Source organism: Lygodium microphyllum, chromosome 6, assembly GCF_053477565.2.
Source record: "Lygodium microphyllum isolate KBCC chromosome 6, Lygodium_microphyllum_v1.1.10, whole genome shotgun sequence".
Taxonomy (NCBI): domain Eukaryota; kingdom Viridiplantae; phylum Streptophyta; class Polypodiopsida; order Schizaeales; family Lygodiaceae; genus Lygodium; species Lygodium microphyllum.
In genome coordinates this window covers 127366599-127388313 of record NC_141140.1, presented here as the reverse complement: position 1 = coordinate 127388313, position 21715 = coordinate 127366599, and the positions used below count along the sequence as shown (strand labels likewise).

The following is a 21715-nucleotide window of genomic DNA, read 5'->3' as shown; positions in this document are numbered from 1 at the left end:
GTGATGGGGGTTTGTTGACTTCCCGTTTGATGTGACTGCCTGGTTGTTGTTGCATATGCGGGCAGTGGCCCGTTGGTCTCTGTTCCGCACCTGGTTGCTGCCCGCTGGGGTGTTTGTCCAGCTGCGTGCGCATTTTGGTGCCAGGTTGCTATCACTAGGTCGTCGCGTTTGACACGAAGTCCAGTCGTGCTAGACACAAAGTCCATTGCCGTCCCTGCCATCATGTCTATTGCTGCCCGTTGGTCCATGCTGGTCATGCTGGACCTACCGCTTGGTCTTGCCCGTGAGCTGTTGCCCGTAAACTATCGCCCGTAAGTTATCGCTTGTGAGCTGTTGCCCGACGGTCACACACTCAGCAGCTGCCAGTCACCCTGAGTGGTGCTCGACTGACATTCTGCCTTGAGCTGTTTGTCAGCTGCCTTTGATCTCGAGAAGCATGCACTCTGTGCTCTAATACCAGTTTGAAGGGGAGTGAGTGCACAATGGAGTGTGAGAGTGAGGCGTGAGCTGCAGAGCTGAGCGTTAGAGAGAGTGAATGCAGAGATAGGTGTACCAGATCGCGATGGTACACAAAGAATAAAAGAATGTATTTATATGTTAGGGTACAATAAGGGTGTGTTCACACCTGTGTGACTATATACATGGAGACGGAGGGACTTTACACCCAACACACTTTAAACATGTGTTCTATTATTTAATGATTTATGGTTTTAAACAAATCATGTAAATTTTTTTTGGGTACTAATATCGTACTATACCTTATAAAATCATAAGGTACCATTTAGTACCATATTTTATTGTACCGTATTGTATCGTACCTTTCATACATGACAACTATGTCCGCTGCTTGTAAAAATATCTCAATCTTTTGTGCCTCTAGAGCTTGTTGCTTTGCTACATCCAATTGATCATATTTGCTTTCAAATTCATGTAGCAGCTTAGTGGCTCTAAGTCCTTTGTTGGGCTTAGTTATCCACTCTTGGAATGATCTGTGCGTAACCGGATTAGCATCCTTTACGTAAAACTCCTCGTAAAGCCTTTTGAAATTCAGCCCAATTTGGATCCTTCAGATAAAATTCAATAATGCATGCTTTCAATTCATGCATGGTGAGTCAAACAAAGTATTGGCTCCATGCAAGCTGTGCAATCCTATAAAATTCCATTTTCATTGCATATAGATGCAAGTAAGTTGAAAACACTACAATCGTTAAACAGTTTCAATTTATTTGCCATAACTTGCAAAGCCTTGATCACTACAAATTCCAATTTTGTAGAAGCCAACATCCGTTGTTGTTGTTGCAGCAGTTGCTGCTATGACTGTAAATACATATAAAAGTTTGAATCAATTGCTTCATTTCATCACTTGCTCTTGCAGACAGACCCAAATTTGATGCATCACCCATCTTGCATCCTTCCAATGGCCTTCACATTGGGTTTACCAAATGTCGAAGGGGATTAAGTCGAAGGCCTTAACCATGGGGCTTTAAGAGAGAATGATGTAGAGAGTAGGGTTACAAATAAGAAGAAAAGAGAAAATTGAATCAATTTGAGAATAGTGAAACATTGATTGAAGTTGCCACAAAGCCCTTTGATTCATACGATCCACAACAAAGCAAGTCCAATATATGCACTCCTTGTATGATCGCAATACCCTGTGATGGGACGATTGCCTAAAAACTTTGAGATGAGAACTTAGAGATAACCTTGATTTAGGACAACACTGTGTTGTACATAGGCTTTATGCAATCACATAAGCTTCATAAATTATGAACAACCCAAGAAATCATGTAGCATAAGGTTGCTTGCATCATCCAGGCATAGAACTAAGTGATGGAATACATAAAATCCAATCAAATTCTTGTATAGGCTTCAAAACATGACTTCAACCATGTTATATGAGTATGTATAGAGGCAAAAGATCACTCCTTTGTTGCTCATAATCACCCGAAGGAATACCCTTTGTTAGCCCAAAGCATCCACTTACAATAGGCAAGTAGATATCTTAAGCAAGAAACCTTGTAAGCAATGGAATATGATTAAAACCCCTGAGGACAGTAGTCTTGTCATGAGCTTGGTTGCAACTTGTTTTCTTCGTAAGTTTCACATCCGAACTTTGAATATGGTTGTCCAAGTACTTAAGTTGAAGTGAATAGACCTACTCTACAAGCTTATGTGGGTAGAATTCTGAAAATCCTCTCAAAATAGCCGTAGGTAGGTTGCCCACCATTTAATCCATCTTGTCTTGTAGGTTTTGGCCATCAGGTCTCTTCCACTAGTTGTCCAGTCCCTAGTGAATATATCTACATGGTCTACTGCTGTCACCCAGCCTCCCACTGCTGCTAGTGATCATCTGCCATCATCTTCAGGCTGTTACATTGCTGCGTTTGCTAGTTCCAGTCCCAAAGACTGCGGCCTTTTGGTTTCGAGCGTGCTGCCCTTCCATTTCTAGCATTGGCTTGATTTGCGTTTGCATCTATAATAGGTCGTTTTTGTGTTTTCAGCAGTTTTCTTCATGAGCCTCTGCTCCGATTGGTAGTTACTGTGCTCAAGGTCTTTGGTGGACACACTTGTTGATACCTCCCTTAACTTGCTCCCATAAGAGCCATTGGCTGTTGGATTCTGTACATTCTCTCGTTCATTTATAGCATTGATTCATTCACTTTATAGTTCTCTTTCTTCTTTGTTTGCATTGATTCATTCACTTTATAGTTCTCTTTCTTCTTTGTTTGTATTTATGTTTTTGCATTTTGCATTATTGTTTGAGTTATTGTGCTTAAGCTGTGTTTGTACATTTTGTGTATTTGTGCAAACCCTAGCATATTTTCACATGGTATTAGAGCCAATGCTCTTTGAAAGAGTATCCTGTGGTTGTTGTAGAGAGTTTGGTTTTGTGCAAGATATAAGAATGGCATGTATTTGATGGACGATGGCTCAAATGACTCCATTAGTGATGAGACTGATCACCTCTCAGTTAAGGAAACAATATCCACTTGGGACACAGCCGAAAGTTCAAACTCTTCACAATCACAGGTTCGTGTAATCCAATTTTTGTGTGAGTTTGATTTTATCTATACCACTTCTTGTGTTATGTAGGAACCAACTGTAAGTCATGATCGAGACCTAGATTAGTACTGGTATGGTTTTGAAGAAAACTCTATGTTGAGAGATGTTCCAATGTTCCAAGTGGTAATCCTTTATTCTTTATTTCATCCGAGTATGAGCTTGGTGCTTCCCATTCACCTTCACATTTCTTGCCTTTTCCTCCCACCTTCTCTTCACATTTAAATTCCTTTTCTTTCAATCTAGACTGTTACTTTAGGCCTACAATAGGTTATCTAGTCTTAGCGCACATTGTCTTTGATGCACATCAAGGCTTTAGGCCATCACTAGACACTCAAAGATATATCGCTTTGTACCTTGGTACATTGTTAGAGGAAACGCCACTCTTTAACATTATGCCTTACACATCCCCAAGTGCATTACTCTTTGTTCTTAGGTCCTATTATGTGGGGAATTACCCTCCTGCACATTGTATTACCCTCCTTAGTTGCTCAAATACACAAATTCCCATCTTGTGCTGATGAGTCATCTCCTTCTTTGACTTCTTTGAAGAAAGATAGGGAGTGAAAAGGAATCACCTCCACATTTAGACCTAGTCTCGCCTTTCTTGATTGACCCTCAACATGGATCATGTTCTAATGCCAATGGTCAATCTTCTTCTTTGAAGGAAAAAGGGAGTGGTACACTCACACCCTCACAAAGACCCTCTTGGCACTTTTACCCAAAAAGAATAGGATCTGTACATTTTCCAAAAACCTAGCCATGTAGATGACAATTGTTTCTCAAAGGCCAAGGGTCTTAGATCCACACCCAAAATCACCTCATCACTAGCTAAGGATCTTCTACCCACACTAAGGCTGGATCCAATCTCGTATCCTTAATCAACCTCAACTCCTTCCGGTTGTGGTAGTGTCACTCTAAGGAGGTTCTTGACTAGCATGGAGCCCTCTCTCGAGGTTGAGATTCGGGCTTGCTTACACCACTTGATTAGCATTGGAGCGCTCTCTTAAGATTGAGTATGGGCATGGTTCACCTCCTCAGATGGTTGATTGTTCTTTGGTTGCTCCAGTTAAGGGATGTCATGTCTATCTTTATCTTTATCATTTAATTCATCATGGTTCTCAACACCATACGAAGACTGACATCAAGTTTCTCTTCTTCAACATTGATATCCATGGTTGAGAGGAGGTTTCTACTCTTTCTTGGTATTCTATAGGTTTTAGTATTTGTCCTCGATATTGGCCTCCTTTCCTTGTTTTACCTTTCCTTTGCATTGCATGATTATCAAAATCTTTGTAAAGGAGTGCTTGGGCAAGTGAACAATTTCCCCACAAGGGACATTGTTCAAGTGGCACTTGTGGCATGCACATTCTCATCACGTAGCATTACTCTATGCATCTCATTGTGCGAAGCACACCCCTGAGCTGGTCATGAGCTATTTCCACTGGTGGTTCTTTCACCACCTTACTACTAGACCTACATACTTCTTCTCCCTTATTTTTCATCACTGATATCCATGGATGGTTGGGATAGCTTATTTGTTACACACATACACACACACGTGCGCGCGTGCGATGTGGTGGATCTAACCATCCCTTTTCATTTTTCCTCCGGGGGCATAGTTACTTAATAGGTTGTAAACCATATCTTCTCCAAAAAAAAAGTTCTATGTGGTTCCATTTGCCTTTGTAGATCTTGGTAGGGTAGTGGACAATCGACGAGCACCCTTTGTCCAATGCCTTGGTCTCTTTGGGGTGATCACTTGGGCTACCTTGCAAAGATAACCATTGCCTCTGTCGTCTTAGTAGGCTACTAGGCAGCTGACATACACCCTTTGTCTGATGTTGTGGCTACTTTGGGGTGGGATGTATTGGGGTAAAAATGGGCTTGAGCTTTTCTTCCAATCTCTTCTTGGTTCCAATTTGGGCCTTGCGAGGGGGCATTGAGCAAAAAATGCATTACAAATTGATTAGCTCTTTAAAACAACCCCAAAACATGTAAATTACCAAAAGTTTCATTAAATAATGCGTGGTCCCAGAGAGTTTTTGTGTCCCATAAGCAAAACCCTAAATTTGGAGGATTCTTTTGCATTTATAAATAGACACACTGTCCATCATTCAATCCATCCTTGTCTTGTAGGTTTTGGCTATCATCCCTCTTCCATTAGCTGTCCAGCCCCTAGCGATTGCTACTATGTGGTTTGTTACTCACCCTCCCACTGTTGATGGTGATCAGCTACCATCATCTTCAGGAAATTGCATTGTTGTGTTTGCTAGTTCTAGCTCTAGAGAATGCTGCATTTTGGTTTCTAACCTGCTGCCCTTCCATTTCCAGCATTGGCCTGATTTGCATTTGTATCACAGCAGGCCGGTTTTGTGTTTTCAGCACTTTTTTTCATTAGTCTCTGCTCTAACTAATGGTTATTGCGCTCGTGATCTGTCTTTGGTGGATGACACATCGACACCTCCCTCAACCTGCTCCCACAAGAGCCACCGACTGTTGGACAGCTCTGCCCTTGAGCATTTTGTACATTCTCTCATTCATTGACATCATTGATTCATTCACTTCCAATTTCTCTTTCTTCTCTGTTTGTGTTTGTGTTTTTGTGTTATTGTTTGAGTTATTGTTTTCTAGCTGTGTTCGTACATTTTGTGTTTTCTTTGTGCAAACCCTAGCAAATCTTCACAATACTTTGTAGTTGGTTCCTTGTACCCACAAGCAGAAGAATGACATTAGCTTGAAAAGCTCCCTAGTAGTTATTACAAGAAGACCGAGTGCATGCTATATGGTTTCAGAAAAAGAAGCTTATGGCCGTTGAATATCATCTACTTGATAGGAGGCTAACAGTTTATTTGAATGGATTTATGAGCACGCCTTCATGTAAGCATATATGGGTTTTCTTTTGTAAATTATCTATCCACTTGCTTCAAATCAGGAAAAGCATGTAACTTGGATCATAAGATTTATGAACTAGATGCTTCCTACACAAATGAAATTAGTTGCAACACTTGTATTTTGGGAATTGGGAATAATTCAGTGTTTGTATGTAAAGAATCAGCTTATGACATGATAGATTGTTATTGTGTGTTGTTGCTTTTCATAATTCTAAACCTACATGCTGTGCACGGCAGGGTCTTCATGGCAATTTAGTTTGGACTCTGGACAGCTTTCTGGAAAAATTTGTGACAGGTCTGAATGAATATCCTTGTGGTTTGTGAAGTTATGAAACTTGCAGAATATTATGTAAGCAATCCAAAACATAGTCAATAGCTTTCAGAGATAGTTGTGCTCTTTAATCCACATCACCTTACACTTTCGAAGAAAGTTGTTGCTTTCAAGAGCATCGCTGCATACCGTAGGGGTCTTGATATAAATCCATTGGTCACAAAACAGTCTGCAGAAGAGGGACTTGAAAAAGTATTGAGAGGTAATTTCACTTACCTTTATGTCACTACTTAATGACGCAACAAATGATCGGCTCAAAAAAGGCAACAAGGTAGTAAAAAGAATTTGAAACTTGGCTGGCTTCTTCTAATGTATTGTTTCTGAAAATTTCAGCTGGTGGAGGATCAGTTCGTATCACAGATAAACATCTTGGGGATCTTGTGTTCCTGTGTGGTTTGGAGGTGGCAACATCAAATGGCATTCCTCTACAAGTACATACAGGGTATTTCTCTATTCATCTTGCTGAGGTGTGGCCATGGAGTAAATATTTTAAGTTGGTTGGTTTTTCACTGAATATTCATCAATATATGCAAAAGATGAAGTTATAAGTCTCTCTTTCTTCTTTATGCTTTTATTAGCTACATTTAAAGGAAGAAGCCTACCTGCCATATCATTAAGCTTACAAAGAAGAAATAGAAGGTGTGTAAGATAAGTGAGATGGCTTTTAAAATTAACTTAGAGCGATAAGAAGGGTGAGTTGAAGAAGAAAACAAAGTAGAACAGGGCACCATTAAGATTTGAGGAGGAGGGGAGATTAGTAAAATCAATGAGATGAGGGTGGCAATGGAGTAGACTAGGCTACTTCTTCCCTCCTCAAGCTATGACAGAAGCTATGCAGGTTAATTTGGAGTATTGCAGAAGTGACCTCATAGAGGTGGTTTATATAGGAAAGGGAGAGAAGGATTGCATGACTCTCTCTTGGTAAAAGTACTCGTGCTTTTTGCCATATTGCGAAAAGATAATTGAGTTAACATTAATTCATGTTGTGATTAAAGCAAAAAGCAAGCTCTATTGTTACACCACACTCTATTTTTTTAAGTGGCTCTAAGAATTGAGGCTTGGGGGAGTTGGTATGCATTTCAGATCACATATTCTTACCTAGGATGCTCCTGACATTGGTTTAACGTGCCGTAAAAGTATGCAGGCTTCTCTCTTGCTAAAAATACTCATGCTTTTGGCAATATTAGGAAAAGCGCGTGCGCGCATGCATGTGCAGGCAGGCAGTGGCAAGCCTAAATCCAGGTCTGATGCACGGCAGGAAACAAGATTCTGAGATGCAGGAGACGGGGGATTCTGAAGTGCTCCAGGAGAGAGGGGAAGGTGCTATATTCAGGCAGCAAAACAGGCACAGGCTAAGAGATGCAAGCAGGTGGAGGACTGTGTGCAGGAGCTGTCATTTAGGTGCACAGTGTGAAGGAAACTGCTAGGGTTTGCACTGAGGACACACAGAGTGTACAATCACGATAGAAACACAAAGAGATAGACACAGGCACAGACACAGAGGGCAAAACTCAAACCCTAAACAAAAAACTCAAAAACTCAAACCCTAAATGCAAAACTCAAAACTCAAGCACAAAAACTCAAACACAAATAGAAGAAGGGAGAGAGAGAACACAACTCTGAAGTAAATGAATGCTGTAAATGAATGTAAGAGTATACAGTGTGCTCAAGGGTGGAGCAATGTTGGAGTGTGACATCCACCAAAGATGGATCCCAAGTTTGTGACCACCAGTCGGAGTGTAGGAGTGCTGGATAGTGAATGACAACAGGCTGGTCACCAAAACGCAGCAGTCTGGAGGTTGGAAATTGGTAAACGCAGCAGTGTACTACTGATCGGAGGCTGGAAGTTGTGCACAGGCTGCTGTAAACAGCAGGTTGAAACAGTGTCTGAGAGTGTCAGGGCCTGCAATGTTGAAAATGCAGGCTGGCTAACCTTGGAGATGATAGACAACAGGTTGAACAACAGTCTGGGACAGTTTGGAGCAGTCGCTAGCAGCTGAGAGCTGTCGCCTACAACAATGGACAGGCTGAAGATAATGTGGCTGCAGTGGATGATGACTGGATAGGAGATGGAGGCGGGCTGTAGACTGGAAACTGGGCGCCAACAGCAGCAGAAGATGTGTAGGCTGGTGTAACTTGCAAACAAGGATGATGGCTGAATGGGGGCAGCCTGTCTATTTATAGATATGGAAGGGCGCCCCAAAAATTAGGGTTTCCACTGAACTCTCTCGAACCGCTTCTTGTTTTAGGGTTTTACTCTAAAAGAGCATTTTTAGTGTGTTTTGGGATTGTTTAAGAGGCTAATTAGCAAGTAATGCATATTTTAGCTCAACACCCCCTCTCAGGCCCAAAATTGAGCTGAAAGGTTAGGCCAGCCATTGTGATGTTTATGTGCCCCAAGACGTCTCACCCCAAAGCAGCTAAGGCATTGGACAAAGGGTGCACGTTGGCTATCTAGTGGCCTACCAAGACTATAGAGGTGATGGTTATCTTACCAAGGGAATTCAAGTAGTCACCCCAGAGAGGACAGGGCATTGGACAAATGGTGCACATCGGTTGCCCAATGACTATCAAGCCCTACAAAGGCGGATGGAACTACATGGATTTTTTTTTTTGTTTGAATAAGTAAAGTAAATTTGATGGGATGCGGCTGATTGAGTAAAAGTGACCTAGAAGATGGGAGTAGGGAGGGTACACCCAACACATCACAAAACAGTACAAGCTAACCCATCTACTCAGCGTATCGATGATGAGGAGAAATAGGTGATGAGGTATCCATGTGATGAAGAAGGATGGTGGTGTGGTAACAACAGCCACCGGTGGAAACAACTTAGGATCGGCACAAGTGGTGCTCTGCACAATGAGATGCAAAGTATGCTACATGTTGAAGAATGCTCATGCAGCAGGTGCCACTTTGACAGCGTCTCTCGTGGGAAAATTGTTCACTTGCCCAAGCGCCCTAGTACAAGGATGATGTATTCATGCAATACAAAGGGTAAGGTACAACAGGGGGAAGAAGCCGATATCTAAGACAAAGTGCTGAAGCCTGTAGAATACTAAGAAGGGTAGGAACCCCCTCTCAACCTGGATGTAGAAGCCGAAGAAGGAAGAGGAGCCTGATGTTGGTCTTCATATGGTGTCGAGAACCATAAGAAATGAAAGAAGATGAAGTTGACGAAGTGGATGAAGCACCCCGCTAGAAGAGTAAGGGAGAAGTTACCGCCATGATAGCATTGAGAGAGATGCTGCACGATCTGCTTCGAGAGGGAAAACCGCCATGCTGGAAGAAGACCAAGTACTCCTAGGATGATGAAACCATGAATGGAATGGTGCGCATTCCCACGTCTCTCGCCCAGGGAGGACCAAAGCAATTTGCAAGTTAGCCCTACATTGAAAGAAAAAACCCTGCAAAAGAGATGAGAATCTGCAAACACAGAGGTTAGTGGTGAGATGCTCTAAGGCAAAACAGAACATAAAGAAAATCTAACTCAAAATAAATGCAATGAATATGTATGTGTGTGAGTAAATGCAACAGAAGACAAAAAAATGGAAAAACTAAGGATAATGAATCCTATGGGTTCGACTCTAAGAGTGCGAAAAATGAATGCTACCCTGACCTAGGGTATCCAAAAGGACCTAGAGGTATGCGAGTCGAAGAAGGTGGCCACCATCACATATGTCTAGTAGGAGGGCTCTGCCAGGGGAACGCCTGACGAGGTGGAGAGGAAGGTGAGATGGATGCATGAAGTGCAATGGGATTGGAACCTGTAGACCAATCAGCCAATCCCTCAGGGGTAGTGAAAGAGATGGGCCGTTGAGGCTGTACTCGAGCCACATGTCCAGCAACAACAACAATGGGTGCTGAAGGAGCAGATGAAGCAGGAGCGGAAGGTGTAGCCCCACTAGACTGTGCAGTCACAGCGGTCTGTTGAGGCTTTTTAGGTGGAAGACCTTGGGCCTTGGAGTGACACTCCTTGTTTACATGGCTTGCTCTTTGGCAATGTGTGCAAAACCGGTTTTTCTTAGGGCATTGCTGCCAGATAGGTCTAGATTCTTTGGTTCCATCTGAGGAAGCACCCTTTGATTGGCTTGCCTTCGCATCTAGCGAGTTCTTGCCACTAGTGGTTGTCCCTCCTGAAGAAAAGGCAACTAACCCCCTTTGCTGTGAATAAGACTGTGATGAGGATTTTTTATGGACTTGAGCATACAACCTCGCGTAACGCAAGAATTGGCACTCGAACTCGTAGAAGGTTGGCAATCTAGGTTGGGAGATGATGTGTTGAATGAAATTGAAGTACTTGTCGGGCAACTTATTCAAGAAGAATGTAACTTGATCGTCATCTGACTTTGGAGAGCCAGTAGTGGCGAACTCGGCAAGTAATCGCCTATGTTCAGCCAGCTTGACTTTCAGATCATCCCCTTTCTTAATAGAGAACTCTTGAAGCTCAAAGTCGAGATTGATGTGCCAAGTACGATCACGAGCCGCATAGGGGTCAAGAAGGTGGCTCCAACGCTCTGACGCGAGCGGGAAGTGATGCAACTGAGAGTGAAACTTAGGAAGCAAGCCCTGCATCAGCTCAATATTGATTGTGGCATTGCAGGCTCTCCATTGACAGATGTGATCAGGGTGAGCTAGTCGAAGGTCTGGCATAGGCTCTAGACCAATGACGAGGTCCCAAAGACCTTGAGATTCAAGCACTTGTTGCATGAAATTAAACGAAGTGGTGAAATTTCCCATTACAACGCGTCTTATCAATGAATGCATTCTTGGCCGTTGCAATTGGAGTGGTAGTGCACGGAGATGTATAGTGTGAAAAAGTCTAGTGTTGGTAGGATGGGGGAGTGGAGTTCACTTGGGAATGGGCCCTAGAGTGCCCACCAGGCATGCATGTTGTGTGCAAGGTGGATCCATAGGTAGGGATGGGTTGACTAGGCATGGGTATGGTAGCCACATGAGGAACCCAAGGAGGTGGGACGGGAATACAGTGAGTAGAAGATGGGAATCCTTGCGTAGGTGTAACCCAAGGAGAGTGTGAAGACGCACCATAAGCTGAGGATGAAAACCCTTGTGTATGAGTGGTCGTGGGAGATGTGAAGCTGGGGATAGTGAGGGGGATGCCCATCACAATCGTCCCAGGAGTTATGGGTATGCTCATGTGCTAAAAGGTGAGAGGCATTGTGTTAAAGGGTGGCATTCCCCCTAATGAAGTACCATGGTGCAAAGAGGTATAGAATGGGGAAGAGAAGGAAAAAGGTGCTAGGAGCGGAGATGGATGATCCATAGAAACATGAAACGGGGAACGGGGACGGGGACGGGAACGCCAAACCTAGGGAATGGGGACGTGGGAACGGGAACGGCATTTAAAAAATCAAAATTCATGAAGTAAGTAGGAACGGGAACGCCAAACCTAGAGAAGGAAGAGAAGAAAGAGAAAGAAAAGAAAGAAGAATAAGGAAGAGAAGGAAGAGGTTGGAGGTGGGAGGAGAAAGAACTTAGAAGAGAAAGAAGAAGAAGGAAGAGAGGGAAGAGAAGGAAGAGAAGAAAGAAGAAGAAGGAAGAGAATGAAGGTGGCTGGGGGCAGGATGCAGGCAGGAGCAAGACGCGACCGGGCGCAGGTAAGTTTTGCCACGTGGCGTTCCCTGTCTGAAACGGGACAGGGAACATTCCATCATTTGGAAACGCGGTCTATGACGGATACATTCCGGGGACGGCGATTCCACGTGCCAGGGGGCCGTTCCGGCCGTTTCCTGTCACTATGGGAATATCCAAACCCTAGGGTATGTGATGCAGATGTGAAGTGTAATCCAAGGTTTTGGAAAGATGATAAGAGGTGTGATATAGAAGAGGGTGGGATGGGAGAGAAGTGAAAAGTGTGTGTGATATGCTCAAATGAAATAGAAGCTGTAGATGTACCTAAATTTTGTTTGCTTCGTGAGCCCCCTCTATTGAAGTTCACATACGCAAAGCCATCCAGATCCTGTACCTGAAAAGAAGAAACATGCGAGGGTTTTGATTCATGCAAAACAAAAGAATTGTACAAACCTGACATTGGACCTGGCTGAGATGATGAAGATGGATCACTAGACGTTCCAAGTGCCGTATGTCCTCCATGATCAGAGAGGTTGCCAGCCTCACCAACCGGTCCGGATGTGGTAGCAAAATTGGTAGGAGGTGTGTAAACATCACCATACTTGTTGCGATAGTACTCCTCAAAGTCCTCCTCTGTGTCATGTTAGTGAAATCTGGTGAAGGTGGAGTGTCGTCCTCCTCACCGAGTCCATAATGCCATCTTAGGGCCTCCAATGATGGAGAAGCCTGATAAGACATCATAGGATCTGGAGAAGAAGGTGTTTGGGACATTGTGATTCGGTTACGAGTCGTATTGTGTGCCTCGCACAAAGATTAGCTCTCCACAATATCCATAGGATGCTCTTCACAAGAGCACCGGCTCTGATACCATGTGAAGGAAACTGCTAGGGTTTGCACTGAGGACACACAGAGTGTATGATTGCGACAGAAACACAAAGGTAACTACTAGTCGGAGTGTAGGAGTGCTGAATAGTGAATGGCAACAGGCTGGTTACCAAAATGCAGTAGTTTGGAGGCTGGAAACTGGTAAATGCAGCAGTGTACCACCGATCGGAGGCTGGAAATTGTGCACAGTTTGTTGTAAATAGCAGGTTGAAACAGTGTCTGAGAGTGTTAGGGCCTGCAATGCTGAAAACGCAGGCTGGCTAACCCTGGAGATGATGGGCAGCAGGCTGAACAACAGTCTGGAGCAGTCGCCAGCAGCTGAGAGCTGTCGCCTACAGCAATGGACAGGCTGAAGATAATGTGGCTGCAGTCGATGATGGTTGGACAGCAGATGGAGGCGGGCTGCAGGTTGGAAACTGGGCGCCAACAGCAGCAGAGGATGTGTGGGCTGGTGTAACCTGCAAACAAGGATGATGGCTGAATGGGGCAGCCTGTTAATTTATAGATGTGGAAGGGTGCCCAAAAAATAGGGTTTCCACTAAACTCACTTGAACTGCTCCCTGTTTTAGGGTTTCCATTGAACTCTCTCGAACCGCTCCCCGTTTTAGGGTTTTACTCTAAAAGAGCATTTTTAGTGTGTTTTGGGGCTGTTTAAGAGGCTAATCAGCAAGTAGTGCATATTTTTGCTCAACACATAGAGCTCCTATCTTCGGTCAAGGTGGTTTGCTTGAGTGCACTCAGCCCAGGTGAGTGAGTGATTCCTGCAGGGCGGCTGTATATGGAACAGGCTGTGGATAGGTGTCAAAGCAGGCACTCAATCCATGCCTTTCAGTTCGGGTGGATTGTCCGACCATAATCAGAGAGAGAAAAGTTCAGCATAGGCCCTGTAGTACAGATCTGTAGTCAAGTGGGCTGCTGTGGTACAGACCTAGTGGCCTGCAGTGGTACAGACTTCAGTCAAGTGGGCTGCAGAGACGAATCAGCACACGCAGATAGAGAAAGGTTGTCTCTTGCTGGCCAGTCTAAAAGCGAGCTGCGCAGATATTTTGTGATCAGCCTATGCTATGGCTGGACTGAATACTGCCTTCATTGATTAGGTAGTCGAGGCCTTGGGACCGGATTTTAATGAGGAAGAGGAAATGGTACTAGGTATTGAGGAAATGGTATCGTGTTCTGAGGTGCAGCCAGCTGTTACTTGCTGTAAACATGCTTCGAATGATGCAGATGAGAACCCATGACGGGTCCTGAGTGCCCTAGAGGGGAGGGCCCCCCCGTGTGCTCTTATGTGAAAGTGACCACCCAATTTGGGGATTTCTAGGACGTAGATTGGGCCCACTTGTTGGAATTTGCCAACTCTTTGCTGGGTGAATATGTTAAACATAATCATCATGATCACCTGCAATGTGATATAGAGGATGTTTTGGATACTCGTGGACATGCAGAAGGTGCTTCGCTCCTTTTTTGTTTTTTTTGAGTGTGGAGTCATTCTCTTTTTTATTGGCCAAATTCTAGTGCTTTCTTGGATTCGCCAATGCATGACATCCATCTTGTAGGGGGATTGTGTTGGAGAGATATTTGTGGGTCCTTGGGGCTTCTATGAGGTCATGCTGAGATCGATGAAGAATCAGGATGATCTTTTGGGTCAGTTACCTCTCTTCTTTGATAGATGGCTAGTGCATGTGGTGCCATGGAGACCCATGTCTTTTCAGCATTTACTTTGATAGGAATGCCCAATATGGGTTGAGGTTGAAAACTGCCCAGTAGTTTGTTGGCCTCTATTAAAGGATGCAATGGCAGTAATTGGTACTGTTTTGGTTCCTACCAGTACGAGGGCAGCAAATAGAAATCACTTGTGCATGTTGTGGAACACTGCATGGAAGAGGCCTAATTGGTTAATGTTGAATTGCAATGGTATGCATCCATTATGATTTAGGCTTAAATGGGATACCTTTGCTGGTCACAGTTTCTCTTGTTGCCAGCTTGGCCACTTCACGGTAGAGTAGCCCAGAAAAGAAAGATGCAAGTGCCGGTCATGCTATGGACACTGGCACAATGGTTGATGCACGGGCCATTGATTAATGGCCTATACAAACAACTTGGGCCAAGGGTAAGTAGCTTGGCACAATGTTTGATCCAATGGCCATTGATGAATGGCCTATACAAACAACTTTGGCCACAGGTAAGTAGCTTGTGCTATCTTTGATTCTTGATGAGACAAGCTGGAGTAAAAAAGGCAAATTCTAAGCCACTTGCATATTTGCAATCACATGTTGAGTGATCACGAGAGCTAACGACACATCTCACTTTTGATAGGAGAGTAAAGTAATTACATCATGGACCACCAATACCTCTGCTCAGCCTCTAAAAATGAGGACAAGCGTCATAGGCAAAATACCTTTGTAGTGCTAGTTGATTTTCTAGACGATGGGATTTGAGGCATTGGTAGAAAAAGTGACATCGAGGTAGGACCAGCCTCAAAATTTATTTCTTTTGCTAAGCTTACAAAGATGGCCACTTGGAATGTACATGTGATTTGCTCTTGTAGCAAACATGACTTGTGGCATATTTTGCATGAGAATAAGTGGGATGCATTGTGTATTGTTGAGCATAAGAGTCATAGTGAAGCAGGTAGAATCATTGAATGTTATGAGTTTCGATTGTTTTATGTTGGGGGCATTGCAATGCATTACACCAACGTCCTTATGGTTGTTCAGGAAAGATTTCAGTTAATGCTTGTAAAAAATGATGTATTTGGCTTTTTTTTGAAGGTGACGTTTTATTGGTGGGGGTTTGTGACTTATGGGATTGCATGAAAGCAAGTCTGTCCCTTAATAGAACTTGTTTGCTCATGGGTGACTTTAATATGTGTGTTGATCCTTCACAGTCTACTTTTGAGCATTGAGCAACAGATGCACTAGAGAGTTGTGCTTGGTATGATTTTGCACTAGTTATTCTCAAACAAGATCTTTGGTCTTGGCACCGTCCATCATTTGTGGGCATTATCTTTCATTCAGCGTAGCACACGGCAATATGGACTCGCTTGGATCGTATGTGTTAGGTTAGGATTTAGTAGCACGTACATATACACACTCACAGTGAACAAGTGAACAACAAGAGAGAAGAGAGTGCTAGAATGTCGCATCCTCTATGGAGAATGATATAAAAGTACAATCCCTAAGGTACTAAATACCACACCCATTGACGGGACTCGCTTCTATGCAAGGGAGATTGACTTGGTTTATATCCCTACATAGGACAACTTGGCAGATGTGTTTACAAAAGCTCTCTCTAGAGAGAAGTTTGAAGCCTTTCGCAAGGCTCTAGGCTTGATATCATCTAGGGATTAATCTACCTATTCCCTATACACGTTCATGTCATTCACTCAAGGGGGGTTTGTTACACTTATCGTGTTTCTCCTAAGTTTTGGTGTGAACGCTCTCTTATTCACATGCACTTTTTACCTTCTAGCTAGAGAAGGGTTTTTCCCCCGTGTGAACATTGAACACCCATAAGTGGGTGTTGTACTTAGTACTTTTATATCTTTCTCACATAGTGGGTGTGACATTCAACACTCTTTTCTCTCTTGTTTTTCACTTGTTCACTATGAGGGTATGTGAATGTGACATTTTGCCTTCTAGTTAAGGAAGGGTTTTTTCCCTGTGTGAATTGTAATCAGCCTTCCTCCTTAGGGTGGTAAATAATTTGATTAAGCACTATTTACAGCAATTAGCAAATTCACAAAATCGAAATGCACACTTTACCATATAATCTTGGACATTGAACACCCTGTTAGTCCCAAAACTGGCGCCCCTTTTGGTATTTATTTAACTTAATTGAAGAAGAAGTTGACATATAGTGGGATTCTCCCAATCCCTTTTAGTATTCCAACTCCCCCTGCTGTCCAAAATGACCAACAAGTCTTCAATCTGCTTTGCCCCTTGATTCGGGCAATCAATTGGCCTTCACCCGCTTTGATGGAGATGGAAAATGCCCCAAATTCAATGATTTGTTGGTCCCTCCACTTGAATAGGCTAAAAAGAGCTTCAGCCGTGTTGAATCCAAGCCTTGGAGCTTCCAATTTTTGACACACTTTCCGAAGTTGTTGCTAAACTCTAATTTTTGCTGTTGCAGATTAGGGTTTACAGCAGAGAAATCTGAAATTTCTCAGCCTTTGGTGATCTCAATGCTGTAATCTTGGGAGCAAGGGTGTAGAAGGCTGGGAGATGAGAGAGAATGCTAAGGAGAGAGAAAATTGAGACTTTCTTCGCGAAGAATTGAAGAAAATCTGTCATTTATTGCTGCTGCCCTGTCTCAATAGCTTGTAGATGCAAAGAACTGAAGAAAATCAGTCATTTACTACTGCTGCCTTGTCTCAACATCGTGTAGATGCTGTCACCTGTTGTTGATTGGTCTTCTCTTGTCCGTGGTTGCCTCAAAAGGTCCTCCAATGGCTGCAATTCAGATTAGTAGTATCTCCTCTCTCTCTCTTGCAAGCTAAATACACTAAAAATGCCTCTCTCCAGCCTCTAAAGACGTTTTTCAATCTTGCATGGGCATTTTTGACAAGTGGCAGCCTTCCCAAATGGTTTTTTCAGCATTATCCATAATTAAATATTATTTTTTAGTTTTTAAATACTGAAAATTAATTTGATAATTATTTTAGTGTCTTGAAAAGTAATGACTAGCTAATAATTAAATTGGCTAGGCAACTTCCATTCTCGAGTGTCTCAGCACCATCTTTGACCATCAATGGGTGTGGTATTTAGTACCTTAGGGGTTGTACTTTTATATCATTCTCATATAGTGGATGTGACATTCTAGCACTCATATCTTGTTGTTCACTTGTTCACTTGAGTGTGTGTAAGGGTGTACGTGATACTAAATCCTAACCTAACACATACGATTCTATATTTTTCATACCATGCTCTAAGTGCTTGTTTCAAACCATAGAGGGCTTTATGCAACCGATATACTTTGCTCTTTGAGCCTTTCTGAACAAAGCATGGAGTTGTGTGACATAAACCTCCTCATGCAAATAAACCTCCTCATATGACATTCTAGCACTCGTATCTTGTTGTTCACTTGTTCACTTGAGTGTGTGTAAGGGTGTACATGATACTAAATCCTAACCTAACACATACGATCCTATATTTTTTACACCATGCTCTAGGTGCTTGTTTCAAACCAACCGATATATTTTGCTCTTTGAGCCTTTCTAAACAAAGCATGGAGTTGTGTGACATAAACCTCCTCATGCAGATTACCATTCAAAAAATGCCTCTCTCCAGTCTCTAAAGACGTTTTTCAATCTTGCATGGGCATTTTTGACAAGTGGCAGCTTTTCCAAATGGTTTTTTCAGCATTATCCATAATTAAATATTATTTTTTAGTCTTTAAATACTGAAAATTAGTTTGATAATTATTTTAGTGTCTTGAAAAGTAATCTGATTGGCTAATAATTAAATTGGCTAGGCAACTTCCATTCCCGAGTGTCTCAGCACCATCTTTGACCATCAATGAGTGTGGTATTTGGTACCTTAGGGGTTGTACTTTTATATCATTCTCACATAGTGGATGTGACATTCTAGCACTCATATCTTGTTGCTCACTTGTTCACTTGAGTGTGTGTAAGGGTGTACGTGATACTAAATCCTAACCTAACACATACGATTCTATATTTTTCACACCTTGCTCTAGGTGCTTGTTTCAAACCATAGAGGGCTTTATGCAACCGATATACTTTGCTCTTTGAGCCTTTCTAAACAAAGCATGGAGTTGTGTGACATAAACCTCCTCATGCAGATTACCATTCAAAAAATCAGTCTTCACATCCAACTGATGCACATGCCAATCAAAATGAGCAGCCAAAGCAATGACATTGCAAATGGTGGTCATACATGAAGTGGGTGCAAATGTTTCATCATAGTGAATCCCATGTTGTTATGCATACCCTTTGGCAACAACATGTGTCTTGTAGCGATTGATGCTACCATCATATCTGTGTTTTAATTTGTAAACCCACTTTGTGCTTGTAGCACCCTTGCCAACAAGCAAGTCATATAACTCGCATGTGCCATTTTTATTAATAGAGCCCATTATTGATTGCATAGTTGCTATCCCATGTTCATCTTGTAAAGCACCATGAAAAGAGACAGGTTTCTCATTGCATGTAGTAGTTACCCTGCGCATGGTGAGTGGCTGCTCTAGTTCTATTGGGAAGTGGAATGGATTGTTTGCTGTCCCATAATCTAACAGCCATCTAGGGACTGTTTTAGCTTCCCAAATAGCAGTCCTCTCATCAGCCACTTCATCATTAGCAATGCCTTGATCAATGGGCTGAAAATCAGCCATTGTTCAGCATGTGTTGGTTGCTGATTTTGTTGCTGGAAGCCCTCAATAGGTTGCTGAAATTGACTGAAGTTAGGTGCACTTTGTTGAAACAATAGCAACAAACTATCAAACGTGTCCATAGGCCCCACATTGGGCTGATTTTTGCAGTCCATGAAGGGCTGACCAACAAGTTCAGTGAATACCACATCTCTACTAACAAAAATATTGTTTGTGGAGAATTTATGAAAGTGCCACCCTTTACTTTTTGCACTGTAACCAATAAAAATGCATTTGATAGCCTTGTCTTGTAGTTTGTAACTAATAAGAATGCATTTGACAACCTTGTCTTGTAGTTTATATCATTGTGGCCGTGGCATCAAAGCATATGCCAAACAACCAAAGACAGGAATGCGTGATACCATTGGTTTCTGGCCATTCCAAGCCTCACAAGGCGTATAATCAGCCAATGCTTTAGTGGAGCTACGATTCATTACACATAGCGAATACCACATCTCAGGAATTCGCCAACATGAACACACCTCAAGAGAATGCCATGTTAGATTAGAAGAACATAGTGTGATTGAGATGATGCGGACTATGATGGAGTATCGGTAGATATCTTAGTGTCTATGGACCAAAGTAGTGGCCACTACCATTCACATCCTTAATCAGTCATCTACATTGGTTGTGGTTGGTATGACATCTTTTGAAGCTTACTTTGGTCAAAAGCTGGATGTCTCGTACTTCAAGGTGTTTGGGTGTGATGCTTATGTTTACATTTTGAAGAAATAGAGGGATAAGTTTGAGATGGCTTTCAAACAGTAGGTGTTTGTGGGTTATAGCATGTAGTCCCAATGATATATGCTTTATGATTCCATTTCACAAGAGATATAAATGAGTTGAGATATTCGGTTTGTGGAGTTTCCAGTTGCAAAGGGGGGTGTTGAGTATTCTGTACTTGGAGATTAAGATGATAGTTGGGCACTTGATCCACTACCTTTGGAGCCTATGTCTCTTGTAGCTCCCCTATCAGTGAAGGAGAAAATTGCTTCACCACCAGATTGACTCGTTGAGATGACACTGATGGATGTTCCAAAGACTTTGATAGAGGCAAAGCAACGAGGGGAGTATTGGCCTCCTCCTTGTTGGGCACGTGATATACTTTTTAATGTAGGGATTGAGAGACTTCTTAAGGAGCAGCATCCATAGGATGGCCTGCGGCGATCTCAAAGGAACCAACCACACTCCATTGATCTTGTTTGTACCAACTATTGTTTGATATCTCATGTCATGTAGGATAGGGAGTCTTACCTTCATGGAGCCTTTGCAGTCACAACATTGAAATTTGAAAGAAGGCTAAGGAATCTTGTATTCTAGCCTGCTCATAGGAAGGTGATTGGCGTTAAATGGATTTCCATGATTCTTTGCACGTAGGGCTTGGATGGCTACCATTAGGGCCATTCTTGCCCTAGCTAGCCATAGCAGATAGTCGGTTTATCATCTTGATGTGAAGTTTGCATTCCTTGATGGAAATTTGAAGGAGGAGATCTATGTTGAGCAGTGTCTTGGTTTTTTTTCATTGAATGGCAAAGTGTATATGCTGAAGAAGGCCCTTTACAGCCTCAAACAAGCTCCTTGTGCTTGGAACGAGAAGATATACTTGTTTCTCCAAGGGAAGTTAGGGTATCAACGTTCCTCTGTCGATCTCGAGTTGTATATCCATACCTCAATTAGAGGGCACATATCCTTCATGCTTTATGTGGATGATCTCATCTTGATAGGTGAACATGCCCAGAAGGTTAAGTAGACAAAGGAGGCACTACACGAGATGTTCAAGATGATGGATATGGATCTTCTCCACTTCTTTCTAGATCATGAAATCTAGTACTCTGAGGGGGATTTTCATCTCCCAACATCAGTATGTGCAAGAGCTTTTGACTATGTTTGAGATAGAGGGATGTAAGACTCTTTCTAGTCCCATGGATCCGAACTAGAAGGCTACAATATGACCCATGTAGATTCATTGGTGACGGATGCTACCCACTACGGGCAATTGACTGGGTCATTGATATGGCTTCTTAATAGCTGTACTGATTTCTGTTTTTGTGTAGGTTTGCTTGTGGGATTTATGATGAACCTAACTTGGTTCATTGGTAGACTGCTCTAAGGATTTTACTGTTCATGAGGACCCCTGATCTAGGTATTTATTATCGAGCAAGTATAGGAGATTCGGCCTTGGTTCTACAAGGCTAGGTGGATTAGATTGGGATGGAGATGTTGACGATAGGAGATCAACAACGAGACATTACCTCCCTTTGAGTACATGTGCTGTCTCTTGGAGTAGTAAGAAGTAGCCCACTATTGCCTTATCATCTACAGAGGCGGAGTATAGAGTGGTTTCTTCTACCACATGTGAGACAATGTGGCTTTGGTGATTGCTAGGAGAGCTTGGCTGTCCTCAGATAGGTCCTACTACTTTGCATTGCAACAATGAGAGTTGCATTGCTTTGGCACAGAATCTTGTATTCCATGCTAGGTCGAAGCACATTGGGATACAATACCATTTCATTCAAGAGAGGATCTTGGATGAGACCATAGAAGTGGTTTATTGCAAGATGGAGGATA

The 21715-nt window shown here is 42.7% G+C and overlaps 1 protein-coding gene across 4 annotated transcripts in view; it reads left to right on the top strand.

Annotated features, from left to right (window-relative positions):
* LOC148035105 (uncharacterized) overlaps positions 1 to 21715 on the top strand; it is a 104086-nt gene that overhangs the window by 45739 nt on the left and 36632 nt on the right. For 3 of the 4 annotated variants that reach the window (XR_015691158.1, XM_087680070.1, XM_087680069.1), the window contains exons 3-5: positions 6192 to 6260; positions 6373 to 6487; positions 6619 to 6727. Coding sequence is in view for 3 of the 4 variants with exons in the window: in XM_087680070.1 (XP_087536196.1) it covers positions 6192 to 6260; positions 6373 to 6487; positions 6619 to 6727 (293 nt within the window). In the remaining variant the exon portion in view is untranslated. The remainder of the gene's footprint in view (positions 1 to 6191; positions 6261 to 6372; positions 6488 to 6618; positions 6728 to 21715) is intronic. The other variant, XM_087680071.1, reaches the window with a different exon arrangement.